This window comes from Cygnus olor, chromosome 12 (assembly GCF_009769625.2).
Source record: "Cygnus olor isolate bCygOlo1 chromosome 12, bCygOlo1.pri.v2, whole genome shotgun sequence".
Classification (NCBI taxonomy): Eukaryota; Metazoa; Chordata; class Aves; order Anseriformes; family Anatidae; genus Cygnus; species Cygnus olor.
In genome coordinates, this window is record NC_049180.1 from 12,214,173 (window position 1) to 12,226,428 (window position 12,256).

Here is a 12,256-nt window from a genome sequence, read left to right on the forward strand (position 1 = left end):
TGCTGCTCCCCACGTCCGGGCCCTTCCCCTGGCGGGTTTGCCGTGGCCCCGGCCCTGCCTGCCTCCGCTCGGGGGCGGCCCCAGCCCGGGCCCCCCACCGGGGCCCGCTGCTCGGGGGCAGCGGGCCGGGCCCCGTCCCCGTCCCCCTCGGGCCTCCCGGGCCGGGCCGGGCCGGGCCCTCCCAGGGGCGGGGAGGCGGCGGCGACCCGGAACTGCGGCGGGGAGCCGGGGCGGGCCGTGCCGTGCCGGGGCGGCTGCGGGAGCCATGCCGCCGCCCAAGGACGTGGTGAAGATCGCCATCCAGATGGTGGGCGCCATCCCGCAGCTCATCGAGCTCCAGCAGGTACCGCCCGCACCCCCCTCTGCAGCCGCCCCCCGGCCCCGCTGCTGCCCTCTCACCGCCGCCCTCTTCTCCCCTTCCCTCGCCCGCAGACCAAGCCCCTGGCCTCCGTGCTCAAGGACGTCTGCGACGCGTGAGTATCGCGACGTGGGGACCGACACCGGCCCGTGGCGGCCCACCGGGTCGTGACGGGCGGTGACCGGCCTACGGCGTCCCGCCGGGTCGTGACCGCGAGGGCACGGCTGTTACGCCGGGCGGTGGTGGCCGGGACCGGCCTGGCTCCATGCCTGGCTGCGTGTCCTCGCAGGTGGAGCCTGCCCAACGCGGAGCGCTACGCCCTGCAGTACGCCGACGGGCGCCAGACGTACATCACCGAGTCGGTGAGCGACCACCTGCCCGCCCGGTCACCGGCCCCGGTGGCCCCACACGCCCCCTCACCGCTTCCCTTTCTCCTCGCAGAACCGCGGGGAGATTAAGAACGGGAGCATCCTGCGGCTGACCACCTCTCCGGTACATCCCCTGTCTCCTTCTCCGAAAGCGGGCGCTGGGGTCGGCCCGCTGCTCCCTGCTGCGGGGCGATGCGGCCCTCCGAGCCCCCTGCCGCTGCCTCCCTCGGCGACTTCTGGCTAATGACAGCTCCTCCCGGTGCCTCAGACCCAGCAGAAATAACGTGGGGAGACCTGTCTCAACCTTCATTCTCCCTCAGTAGAGCGTGGGGGAGCGTGAAGAGAACCAAATAGTCTTGAGAAGCGCTTTGGATGCACGGGCAGATTCATCAAGTGTTCTTAGTGTCGTGCCGGCCTGACTTCCTCAGCTCCTGCTGGTTTCTGCTCTGATTGCTCTGTCTCAGTCTTCTCCTTGCTGGGGCTGCTCTAGCCTGAGCCTCCTTCCAAAACTTACACTTAAGTTCCTCCAGCCTCTGCCTCCGAGTTTCTTGCTGTCTTTCGACGAGCCCCTGTGGCTTGATTCTTTCCTTCCTGGTAGGACCAAGAAGCAGAGAGGTTGTACAACGGGATCCGGAGCAACAATGTGGATGTGAAGACTGACTCATTGAAGAAGCTTGCAAGCCTCTCCCAGGATGTTACCTTTGCTCAGGAGTTCATCAACAGGAATGGCTTGAAACTAATCTTCTGTATTGTGGAGGAAGGGAACGAGTGAGTATCAGGAGGGGAATTTCCTTGCAGTTCTTGACTTGTCTTCTCCCTTGCTAATACTGTACGAGCTCCAAGCTGGGCTTCATTCATGTTCCTGGCTTCTTGCTCCTTTTGGCTGCTCTCTCCAAAGGCCCTGTGCTGCAGCACAGAGGGCAGCACTGGCAGCAGCGTGCCTGGCTCTGCAGGTTTGTTCCCTGCAGGTACGTGGCTTTCTCACTGTGCTCTGGGAGCCAGGCGGAGGTCCCCTGCCTGCGGGCCTGACCCCGTGTGAATGTGCTCAGACTTGAACTTCCCATCCCTTCTCTGGCTTCATGATCTGCAGCACTGCCAGTTTTACTACCAGAAGACCTCCTGCTGCTGCTGGTTTCTGCTGCCCCATCTGCCACCCCCAATAATCCCTCTACCCTGAGGTTTTTGGCTGAAAGAGGTCTGCGGGCAGCTTGAGAAAAACCTGACTGCCAAACTAGTGTGTACCTGACTCGGTCCTCTCACAATGTGATAGTGCATCTCATCTGGAAGTGGAACCTAAAATCACACAACAAAGTGCATGTTTCTTGGAAGTAGGGGGTGGGATTTGGCGTGGTTTGGGTTTCCCAAGGACTTGTGTGCACGATTGTTGTACCAGGGTAATGCAGCTTTCCAGAAACTGTAGAACTTCCCCTGCCTTGACTTCCTGGGATGACTAAGCGAGAGTCTCATTTCCTACCCAACATTCTCCCTTTCTGTTGTTCTTTTCATTCTCATGCTCACTTGCCTGCTTTTCTAGTTGTTTCTGATGTGCCCACCAATGTGCAACTCCCACCTTACCCTGGTGACTGGGGGGGTATCTGGACCCATCCTCACTGAGTTTGCTTTTCTGTTCCTGCAGTACGGGGGAGATACTGGCTCACACCCTGAAGGCCTTCATGGAGCTGATGGAGCATGATTTCGTTTCCTGGGAGACTCTTAGTGCAGCCTTCATCAAAAAGGTAAGCAGCTTGTTCTGCAGACTCCATAGCCTGTGCCTTTGGGATGCCTCGTTGCCCTTGTTGCCTAGGCTCAACTTGCCTTTGATGTTTTTGTGTATTGTAGGTAGTGAGTTACGTCAATATGAATGCAATGGACGCCTCTGTGCAGCAGCTCTCCTTGTCAATCCTGGAGAACATGGTACCTAGCAGTCGCCTCCTCTTTGACCTAGTCAAAAAAGAAGTGACGGTGGATCGTCTTCTCACCCACCTGCAGGTGTAAGTGGTTGCCAGAGCACTGTTCTCCTGCATCTGAAAGCCAGTGGGAACGTGGCACCAGAGGGGATTTTTCGGGGTCTTGCTGATTATCCTTAGCACTATGTTGTATTGTCCCTTTATAAACATTCTGTGGGTGGTCAGCCTCTGTCCTTGTTGCCCCAGTGCTGCAGGAGGCTTGGACTGTTCTGGAAACCCTCCCATGTCCAGGTTGGATTCATTCATGGACTCGTTCATTGCCTGCTTTGTTCAAATCTTTTTGTTCTTTAGCTGAACTGCCTTTCTTCTGGCATTGGCTCTTCCTTCCCTCTCCCCAGTGTATTTATAAACAGTAGTAGTACAGCTGAGGCAGGTTCTGTGTTCCCTCTTCCTTGTACCTCTGCATGTCTTCAGTTTTGAGCTTTTCATTCTAGAAAACAGGAAGGCTTGTGTCCAGGACTCCTGCTGGACTCCCAGGCTTGCTGCTTGCCCTGGGTTTCCACTCTAGCTGTTCCTGTGGCTCCAAAATGTTGTCCCCTCCCTTCTCCCAGGGGCCCATACACTGCAGACACTTGCAGCTTCTCCTTCATGTGTAGGCTCTCCTTGGTCAGTGCTCCCAGAACTTCCTGGGAAGCTGCGCCCACGGATGTGCCCAGAGCAGTGTCAGTTCCATGTGTGGGTGCTGTGGGGAACATCTCGCCCCTGGCCCCACTGTCAGCAGCTGCTCACTCATGGCTCTGGTTTCTCTGGGTCCCGCACACTGGGGTGCAGCAGAGAAGGGGGCAGAGGGCTGTGCTAGTCACCGCAGCTAGCAACTCTTCTCATCCTTGTCCTCACCCTCCTTCCTCAGGACAAACGCCCAGCTGCAGCTGAAGGCGATGGCCCTGCTGATTGCGCTGCTGCTGGCCGCGACCGACGCTGAGCGGCGGGTAAGGGGCTGCGAGCGGTGGGCAGGGCCGGGTGGCCGCGGGGTGGGGGGCACTGGGGACCCGAGCACAACGGCGCACCGTCACTGGGGCCCTCTGCCAAGAGCCCTCTGCTTTTTCACACCCCGTGGAGTGATGCTGAGGGATGTGAGATGTCAGATGACAGGAACAGCACCAGGGCCGGTGTTGTCACGGGGACTGTGGTGGCCCAGACCAGAGTCTGGTGCAGCTGGGAGGCGGTGACACAGGACAGGCATTCCCTCCCCTGTGACGGGAGGCTTGGGCAGCTGGGTCCTCTGCTGTAGCGTTTGCCTTCTCTGGGATGCTGTGAGGAGGTACCCAGAGGTGTTTACATTTGGTGTCCTTGCTCTGCCTCTTCTCCTTGACTGACATAACTTGGCGGTCTCACAAGGCAGGCTCTGTTAGAGCTCCATGGGGGGACTAGTCCTGCCTACCGGGGCAGTGGAAGGAAGCTGAGGGCAGGTTTCCCGCTCACCGGTGTCACTCCTGAGACTGCCTCTTCCCTTGCCTGTGGCCCAAGAACAGGCATAGCAGGAATGAGAGCCTATAAAGGGAACACCATTTTTTCTGGGAAAGAGTAGTGTGGTGAGCTGGGGGATGTCTCACAGCCTCTCCCTCCTAGGATATGATGGAGTACCTGAGGGAGAAGAACATCAGGCAGTTCATCCACAAGGTGAGGAGCAGTGCTCACACAAGGGTCTGCTCTGTGCTTCTTCCTGTCCTTACCCCCAGCCTCTGCACCCTTGTGTGTGCCCCATGCAGCACTCAGCCCTGCGGGGAGCTGCCCGCTTCCTAAAGCCCCTTCAGGCAGCTGAGCCTGCCGGGCTTTGGCTCTTGGTCTCTCTGTCTGGAGGGACTGGGAGCAGCACCCTGGGGGACCCTGCTCACTCGCAGTCTCCTGTAGAACATCATCCACAGCTCAGAGCCGCTGGGGGACGAGATGGCCCACTACCTGTATGTGCTGCAGTCTGTCAGCCTCAACCTGCATGACCGCCGCATGAGGACCCCCATGGATCCCTACTCACAGGTCGGGGAGCACTCTCCTTGCCAGTCTGACCCTGCTTCCTCCTGCGGAAGTAGAGGCGGGTGAAGGTTTGCCTTTGGGGTGTGTTCCTTTCCCAGCACATTTGCTTTCGTTGTTGGTTTTAAACCCAGGAGAACCTGCTTGCACGGTTCCCACGGGCATCCTCCCCCTCTGCTGTCCCTCCAGGAACAGCGGGAGCTCCTCCAGTCGCTGCGCCAAGCTGCCTTCGAGTCGGAGAGTGAGGCGCCCACCAGCAACTTCAGCACCGAGCGCCGGCGATCCCTGTGTGCCAAGGAGTTCCGCAAGCTGGGCTTCATGGTGCGTCCGCCCTCTGTCCCCTCCCCAGCCACGTGCCAGTTCCACTGCCCAGCTTCAGCAGGACCTTCAGCTTCTCCCTTGGGCCTGGTGTCCTTCTTGGTCCTGCTGTGCGGTGCTTCCCTTCTGCTGCCTCTGTGCTGCTAAACAGCAAGTGCTGTGGAGCTGCCATCCCCCACAGGGACTGTTATCACTGCCCTTTGCTTTTCCTGCAGCCCTTGTTTGGAAGGGCAACCCCCTGGACTGCATCAGGGCGACTCTGCCGCTTGGAGAAGAAAGCAGCAGCTGCTAAGTTGCATCCTTTTGTGCCTTTCCAGAACAACAGCAACCCAGCAGAGGACCTCCGCCGTGCCCCGCCGGGGCTCCTTGCCCTCGACAACATGCTGTATTTCTCCAGGCACACCCCCAACGCCTACAGCCGGGTGCGTGCTCTCTCCTGGCGAATTCCCCAGCAGAGAGGTGCTGGTGGATCTCCAGCTTCTTTTTCTTTCTTCATAGTGACCGGTCCTTGCCCACACCTGTGCCAGGATACCCCTTTTGAGCTGGTGTCCTACTGTTGCCCTGTTTTAATTTCAAATGCAGCCGAGTTGTCCTGTGGGTAGGAGCAGCGATTTGAGGCTGGTGGTACTTTGCTGAAGGGTCCCTGCAGATGTTAGTGTTTTGCTTACAGCTGGGTTTCCAGGCCTTGTTCAAGCCTGAGCAGATGAGGGTGATTTGGGGAAAAAACCAGTCAGTGGATGCAGAGTGTTAGCCACACTCTGACCTGCTTTGCCTGCGATCAACTCCCGCCTTCAGCTGAGGCAGGGGAAGGAGGATGGCTCCTGGGGAGAGCGAACTGCTGCTGTTAGGAACAGCTCAGCTCTGGTGGGAACAGCTCAACTAGGAAGTGCAGGAGGATCATGGGGAGTTTGAGCCTTGCTGCGGGGACAGCACTCTGATTTCGTGGCGTGTGTAACATGAGGCAACAACCCTCTCCTCAGTTCGTCCTCGAGAACAGCAGCCGTGAAGACAAACACGAATGCCCGTTCGCTCGAAGCAGCATCCAGCTCACCCTGATCCTCTGCGAGATCCTGCACATTGGAGAGCCGTGTATGTGTGCCCAGCCCGTCCCTCTCCCTGCCCTGCTGCCTCCCAGCTAGCAGCAGTGGGGACACGTGGCAGGGGGCTGCGTGCATGCCTGTCCAGCGGGGCCCCCAGGCTCTGCCGTGGCTGACAGCAGGGAAGGGGAGGTAGGGCTAGGAAATGTCCAGGTTCTCCTGGATGCTGAAATTCTCTGGAAAAACTAGGGAGTCTGGCATCATCTGTCCTTCTCACCACAGGCTCGGAGACGGCTCAGGCCTTTTACCCTATGTTCTTCGGGCAGGATCATTTCTTTGAAGAGCTCTTCTGCATCTGCATCCAGCTGGTGAACAAGACCTGGAAGGAGATGCGCGCTACCCAGGAGGACTTCGATAAGGTGACGGGAGATGCTGGGGCCTTGAACGAGAGCTGAGGCCGCAGGGTGTGCACATATTTCAGGGGCTCTGGAGGAGCGTCACCAGACTGGGGATGATGTCCTGTGCCCCCAGGTGCTGCAGGTGGTGCGGGAGCAGATCACCAGGACCCTGTCCCTCAAGCCCACCTCCCTGGAGCTATTCAAGACCAGAGTGAATGCACTGAACTACAGCGAGATCCTCAAGCTGCGGCAGACAGAGCGGCTGCACCAGGAGGAGACGCTGGCGGTGCCCGTGCTGTGAGTGGGCTGTGGGCAGGGAGCTGGAGCCGTGGTGGGAGGTGATGTGGTGGGGCCGGGGGGGCCCTTCGAGGGGTGCTGGGTCAGCGAGTGCCTGCTGAAGGGTCCGTGCTCCTCTTCTTCTGGCTCTTGCCCCAGGGAGTTGCGCGAGAGGCTGAAGCCGGAGCTCCTGGAGCTGATCCGACAGCAGCGCCTGCTGCGGCTCTGCGAGGGCACCCTCTTCCGCAAGATCAGCAGCCGCCGCAGGCAGGGTGAGTGCCAGCCCCGGCCTGCTCCTGGGCAGGGGATGGGCACAGAGGAGTACAAAGTGCCCCCTTCCCTGCCACAGGAGAGGTCACAATTAACCGCGGCCACCTCGGCACTGAGCAAAGTGCTAACCGAGGGGGCAGCGCCATCCGCCCCGGGGAGTGGGATGGCAGCTGGGGGCTGAGCGTTTCCCTACGGCCTTTCTGCTGCAGATAAGCTGTGGTACTGCCGCCTGTCACCCAACCACAAGGTGCTGCACTACGGGGACGTGGAGGAGGGGGTGCAATCTCCCCCCATCGAGAGCCTGCCAGAGAAAAGTAGGTGATGAGGAGAAAGAGAGGGAAGGAGAGTGGTGAGGAGGGGAGCCCTCTCCCCACCTCCCCTATTACATGCTCGGGATGCTTTAAGGTGGGAATTGCCCGAGTGCCACACGTCTAGCCCAGGTCCTGCTGGTGCTCTGGGGCTGGGGAAAATCAGTGGGGCTGGCTGGCTTGCGAAAGGGCACTGTGAAGCAGCTCAAGCTCCCTCATGTTGGCAACTGCTGTGAGACTCCTTGCTTGGGCTCTGTGGGTCTCTGAGCACTGGGGACACCTCGTGGTGTGGGGCAGGATGCCTCCTCCTGCCTGTGGCACCTGCCCGTGGCAGTGGTTCTGTGGGTGAGGAAGCAGGAGAGCAGGCACTCACAGCTCCTCTGCTTGTCCAAGTTCCCGTGGCAGACATGAAGGCGCTGCTTATTGGCAAGGAGTGTCCACACACGAAGGAGAAGAGCTCTGGGAAGCAGAACAAGGTCAGCACCTCCACCCCACATTGCCGCACACTCCCCTCCCTCCTCTTGTGCACCACAAACTGCTCCGCTGCCACTGTCACTCTGCACCTACTGCGTGTCCCCAGATGTGTCCTGGGGCACAGCCAGCCTGGGGAGCTGGCCAGAACCCAGGACTACCTGTCCTCCTTCAGGAGCTAGAGGCCTCTGGAGGACATCAGCTGGGCTAGTGCGTGACAGGTTTTTGATGTGGCTTGAGATTGGAGACCTGTTGGGTCTTCCAGGCTGCAGAGGAGACTGGGAGGCAGCTCCTGCTGTGAACCCCACCAGGCTGGAAAGAAGCCAGCTGAGAACCCACCTAACCCCTGCTCTTTCTCCATAGGATGTCCTGGAACTCGCCTTCTCTATCGTGTATGATGTGGAGGAATACTGCCTGAACTTCATTGCCCCCACGCGGTACGAGGTGAGCTCCAGGGGCCACAGGATAGCACGTTCTTGCCAAGGGAGTCCAAGCGAGGGAGGGCCTGTCTCTGCTCCCCCAGATTTGGGAGAGGGGCGCTCTGCAAAGTGCTTTCAGTGCTCTGGTTCTCAGAGCTGGGTGCTCTTGGCAGCACAGAGGAGAGAAGGGGCTGAGGCTAGACAGGCAGGCAGTTGCTGGCTTGATCCTGGAATTGGACACTAAAGGGTGACTTGTGATGCTGGGAGGGGAGGTGCCTGCTTCCACCCTTCCCTACATAGCCCAGAGGAGCTGGGGTTCCCTGGCCTCCAGCCAGCCTGCTGGGCTAACACCAAAGGGACAGTAACATCTTTGTGCGTGCATGGCCGTGGTCCTGCAGGAATGTGAGGACTGCGGCTCTGTAGCTGGCTGCGAGATAAGGGGATGAACAAAGCCCCAGTCTGGCTGGGAAGGTCAGGCAGGGAGCTCCAAGGGGCTGTGGCAGGGCGGGGGTAGGTGGCTGGCAAGCGTAATGCTGAGGGACACGCTGAGAAGCCAGCTGGTCCCGCCCCGACCACAGGCAGAAGGTAGTGGCCTCCCCAGCACAGCAGGGAGCTCGGCTGGGCTGAGGAGGGAGAGGATGGTGCTGCTGGTGGCTTCACGGCCCGAGCTGCCCTGAGCCCGCGTGAAGGAAGGGCGAGAGCATGGCAGGGAAGGAGGTGCTCCAGGCAGGGCTGCTCTGTCCTTGCGTCGGGTCGGGTTGGTGGAGGTAGGGGTTTTCCAGCTGCCCAGAGGTTCTCCTGAGCTCCTTTGCTTCCCCAGTTTTGCCTCTGGACGGATGGGCTGAACGTGCTCCTGGGCAAGGAGATGACAAGTGAGCGAACGCAGACAGACCTCGATGTCCTGCTGTCGATGGAACTGAAACTGCGGCTCCTGGACCTGGAGAACATCAGCATCCCCGACACCCCTCCTCCTGTCCCAAAGCCCCCCAGCAACCTAAACTTCTGCTATGACTTCAGCCATGCAGAACAGTGAGTTTCTGCATCCCCCGTGCCCGATCTCCCTGCCCCCTTTTCTCTGCAGGCTGCCCCATTCAGCTCTGCGGTGGTTGGAGCTAGAATCATTTTGCCGCCTGCCAACAGCAAAACCCTTCCTCCAGGCTCTGTCCCCCATTCCTGCCCCAAAGGGACGAGCCCAGGTGCTGGACGAGGGCTTGGGTGTGCGCTGCCTGTCCCCCTCCTGCGCTGGAGGCTGTGAGCGAGCAGGGCAGCCTGTCCCCTCTTCCACACCTGTAACTTGCCCAGCCAGAACTCACCAGCATCCCAGAGCAAACTGTTGTTCGAGGGAAGGGACCTGTCTGCTCTGCTCCCCTGCCACAGGCAGGCGAGATGAAGTGCTTCCTAGACAGCTGAACCCCTCTGTGCTGGTGCTGCCCCCACACCCACCCTTTGCTGCAGTCAGATTTGGGCAGAGAGGGCAAGGGCACCAGGAGGAGTGAAGGTGCAGCAGCTGGGGGGGTCATCATTACAACGGTACGTCTGCACAGCCTGACCTTCCCCTGCACGGCTGCTCAGGGCAGAGGCTCCCTCCTGGGTTAAAGAGGGGTTAGAAAAGGCCCACTGCTTGTTTTGATGAGCCGCCAGCACTCTACAGCAGGGTCAGGTTTGCTGATGGACAGGCCCGGCACTTATGCACTGAAAGATTTCTTTTCTGCTCCCCTCCCTCTCCTTGCTGCGAGCGCTCCCAGTCCCGGACAGGGCGGTGGGATGCTCCTAGAGGCTGTTTAGGGTACGAGTCCCCTCTCCCCAGCACAATTTCAGACGGGCACAGGCTCGCTGCCCCAGTGCCTGACCCCAGTCCGCCTTCGTGGCAGCACTGAGCCGCTCGTGCTAACCCTGGTGCCTTCCCCCACCCCGGTGGATACTTGCACACTTCAGCCATGTTGCTGCACTACTGCAATACGACGAGCTACCTCCTCCATGGCCCCCAACGCCTCCCACCCCGGTGCCCTGCACCTCCTCGTGCCTACAGCTTCTCCAATGGGTGTTGTAGTAACAAGGGTGTAGCCTGTAAGCCTATGACTGTCTAAGCACTGTAACTGCACGTTGCTGGGGTGGCCAGGGCTCTGACTCCCCCATCTCCTGCAGATTTGGACAATAAACACTTGTGGAGAACTCAGGGCCGTGTCCTTTTTGAAGGTTTGGGGAATGCAGGCAAAAGAGCCTAAAAGGGGACGTGACAGGGACAGCACACTCTGCCCTTCTGCCCACACACACCAGAAGGGACCCACGCAAACCACTTGTTGAAGAACAGTGCGTTGGGTGGCTCCTGGGACACCAGGCGTAGAAGACATTGCAGAAAACAAGGAATCCACAGCACAGTGCTTTAAGAACCCTGTAGGATGGCTGGCAGGAAGATTTTGTTCCCTACTGCTGAGTAGAAGAGCAGGCAAGGAGTGGAGTCACCTCTGAGCAAGGTGGCAATAGGGCTACAGCTAAGCCTTCCTAGGCTGGAAATGGCCTTAGGAGCACTGCAGGTTGCCCCAGGTTGATCTGCAGACCACATTCCTGGCCTCCACAGGGGTGTTGGGGCTATCAACCCAGCACCTAGGCGACACCGAGAGCCAAAATCTCTCTCTTGTGAACAGCAGATCTCTCTCTGTCCCCAGCAGCAACTAGAACCCCGACTTAACTTCCAGCTGTGAGCAGCAGGCTCAGTGAGAAGCCATTTTCTTGCTGTGCTATGCAGCAGCATCCCCAGTGTGCCCTGGCTGGGCAAGCTGGGAGTTGCTTATGTACTCATTTGGAGTAGTTCAGGATTCAGTGCTAGACAGCAAGAACAAGTTGTCCAGCAGGTACCAGAGACACCTGGTGTGCAGACAGCTCAGAGCCTGCCATACCCTGCTCAGCAGACCACCAGACAGGAGTGCTTCCCCAGCTGCCTGCGCCAAGGGTCATGGAATGAAGGAAATCTCTGCCTCCTTTGCAAACTGTGACTGTACACACATCTGCAGGGGCATCTGGGCTTGGAAGTGCTCTATTTCCATCATGCCGACCCCTCTGTGCATGAAGACTTCCAAGCTCTTCAGCTGCTTGCAATGCCTTCCGAGAGCTGTCCTGGCCTTGGAGCCCGACCAGGCTCAACCCGTTCCCCACCTTGCCAGCAAGAAGAGGAGTTTCCATAACGCCCACTGGTGCGTGAGCTTGTTACAGGCAGAGATGTTGAGGTGCTGGAGTCTGCAGAAAGGCATCTGCCTCTATGATTCCCTCATCGGTCAAGATGAGGCTGTGGGGCAGCCACCTCAGCTTTGGGAAGTGGAGAACCTGGGCAGAGGGCGACAGATGACAAACAGGACTGCCAACCAGCCCCACGACTGTCACTGCATGCCAGTGCTCAGCTTTGCCCTGCTGCAATGCAGGCCACCACCTCTGCATGCACTTGGCAGCTCGCTTTGAGGGCTTCGAGCAGTACGAACTGGCAGCCTCCCAGGATGTCGCCTCCCCTCATCCTTGCTGGACAGCAGCTGCCCTCCGCCAGCACCATGCCCACACCTTGCTCAGGCTGTGGCAGGACATCAGGCCAAGCTCCCACAGGTGCTGCAGGGCATGAAGAGAGGTGTGGGGCTCCTTCTGGCCCCTTCTGTCAGGAAGGACCTTGGGAATGTCCTCCAGCGTTGGGCCAGGTGGCAGAAGGCCCATATTTCCAAAATTCCCCCTGAACTTTGGCCCTACCTCCTCCTGCCAAGGAAAGGAGATAACGAAGGGCAAAGCACATGCTCACCACCCATCCCTGAGCTGTGGCAGGAGGATCAATCGCTTCCCTGACCCTGCTGGTGGCCTGGGGGGGAATCCCAACCACGATGGCACTGCCACACACCACTGCCAGGAGAGGCCTGGCCACAACAGGGGACACGGCAAGTCCCTGTGCTGGAAAGGCCTCTGCAGGCCATCCCCTCTGTCCCACCTGGGATCTCCGTGTGCCTGGGGTGGCTCTCGCCTCTCAGGCTTCTTCCTGGGCTCCTCCACGCCCAGGAGGCCCAGGAGGCTGCTTACACCAGGACGGACGTGGGACATTCCAGCGAGTGAGGCGGGAGGAAATAG

At 59.4% G+C, this 12,256-nt stretch overlaps 1 protein-coding gene across 2 annotated transcripts; it reads left to right on the forward strand.

The window, feature by feature from the left end:
• Window positions 1-182: 182 nt before the first annotated feature.
• On the forward strand, window positions 183-10,330 carry ELMO3 (engulfment and cell motility 3). Of its 2 annotated transcripts, XM_040571379.1 has the most exons (20): window positions 183-343; window positions 433-473; window positions 648-720; window positions 800-850; window positions 1,325-1,494; window positions 2,363-2,462; window positions 2,566-2,717; window positions 3,544-3,622; window positions 4,263-4,313; window positions 4,545-4,667; window positions 4,851-4,982; window positions 5,297-5,401; window positions 5,960-6,068; window positions 6,299-6,435; window positions 6,548-6,711; window positions 6,850-6,962; window positions 7,170-7,274; window positions 7,662-7,744; window positions 8,103-8,183; window positions 8,979-10,330. In XM_040571379.1, the coding sequence occupies exons 1-20, from the start codon at window positions 266-268 to the stop codon at window positions 9,189-9,191; spliced, it is 2,160 nt and encodes a 719-aa protein (XP_040427313.1). In that variant the 5' UTR covers window positions 183-265; the 3' UTR covers window positions 9,192-10,330. The 2 variants fall into 2 exon arrangements, with proteins under 2 accessions (XP_040427313.1, XP_040427314.1); XM_040571380.1 differs by lacking the exons at window positions 183-343; window positions 433-473; window positions 648-720; ... (6 more) ...; window positions 4,545-4,667; window positions 4,851-4,982 and having other exon boundaries at window positions 5,386-5,401; window positions 6,343-6,435.
• Window positions 10,331-12,256: the final 1,926 nt, after the last annotated feature.

Bases quoted from the DNA above. Each gene is read 5' to 3' on its own strand.
- ELMO3 (XM_040571379.1), top strand. From the start codon at position 266: ATGCCGCCGCCCAAGGACGTGGTGAAGATCGCCATCCAGATGGTGGGC. The intron at 474-647 runs GTGAGTATCGCG...GTGTCCTCGCAG, and splicing joins CTCAAGGACGTCTGCGACGC to GTGGAGCCTGCCCAACGCGG. The intron at 6,436-6,547 runs GTGACGGGAGAT...CTGTGCCCCCAG, and splicing joins CCCAGGAGGACTTCGATAAG to GTGCTGCAGGTGGTGCGGGA.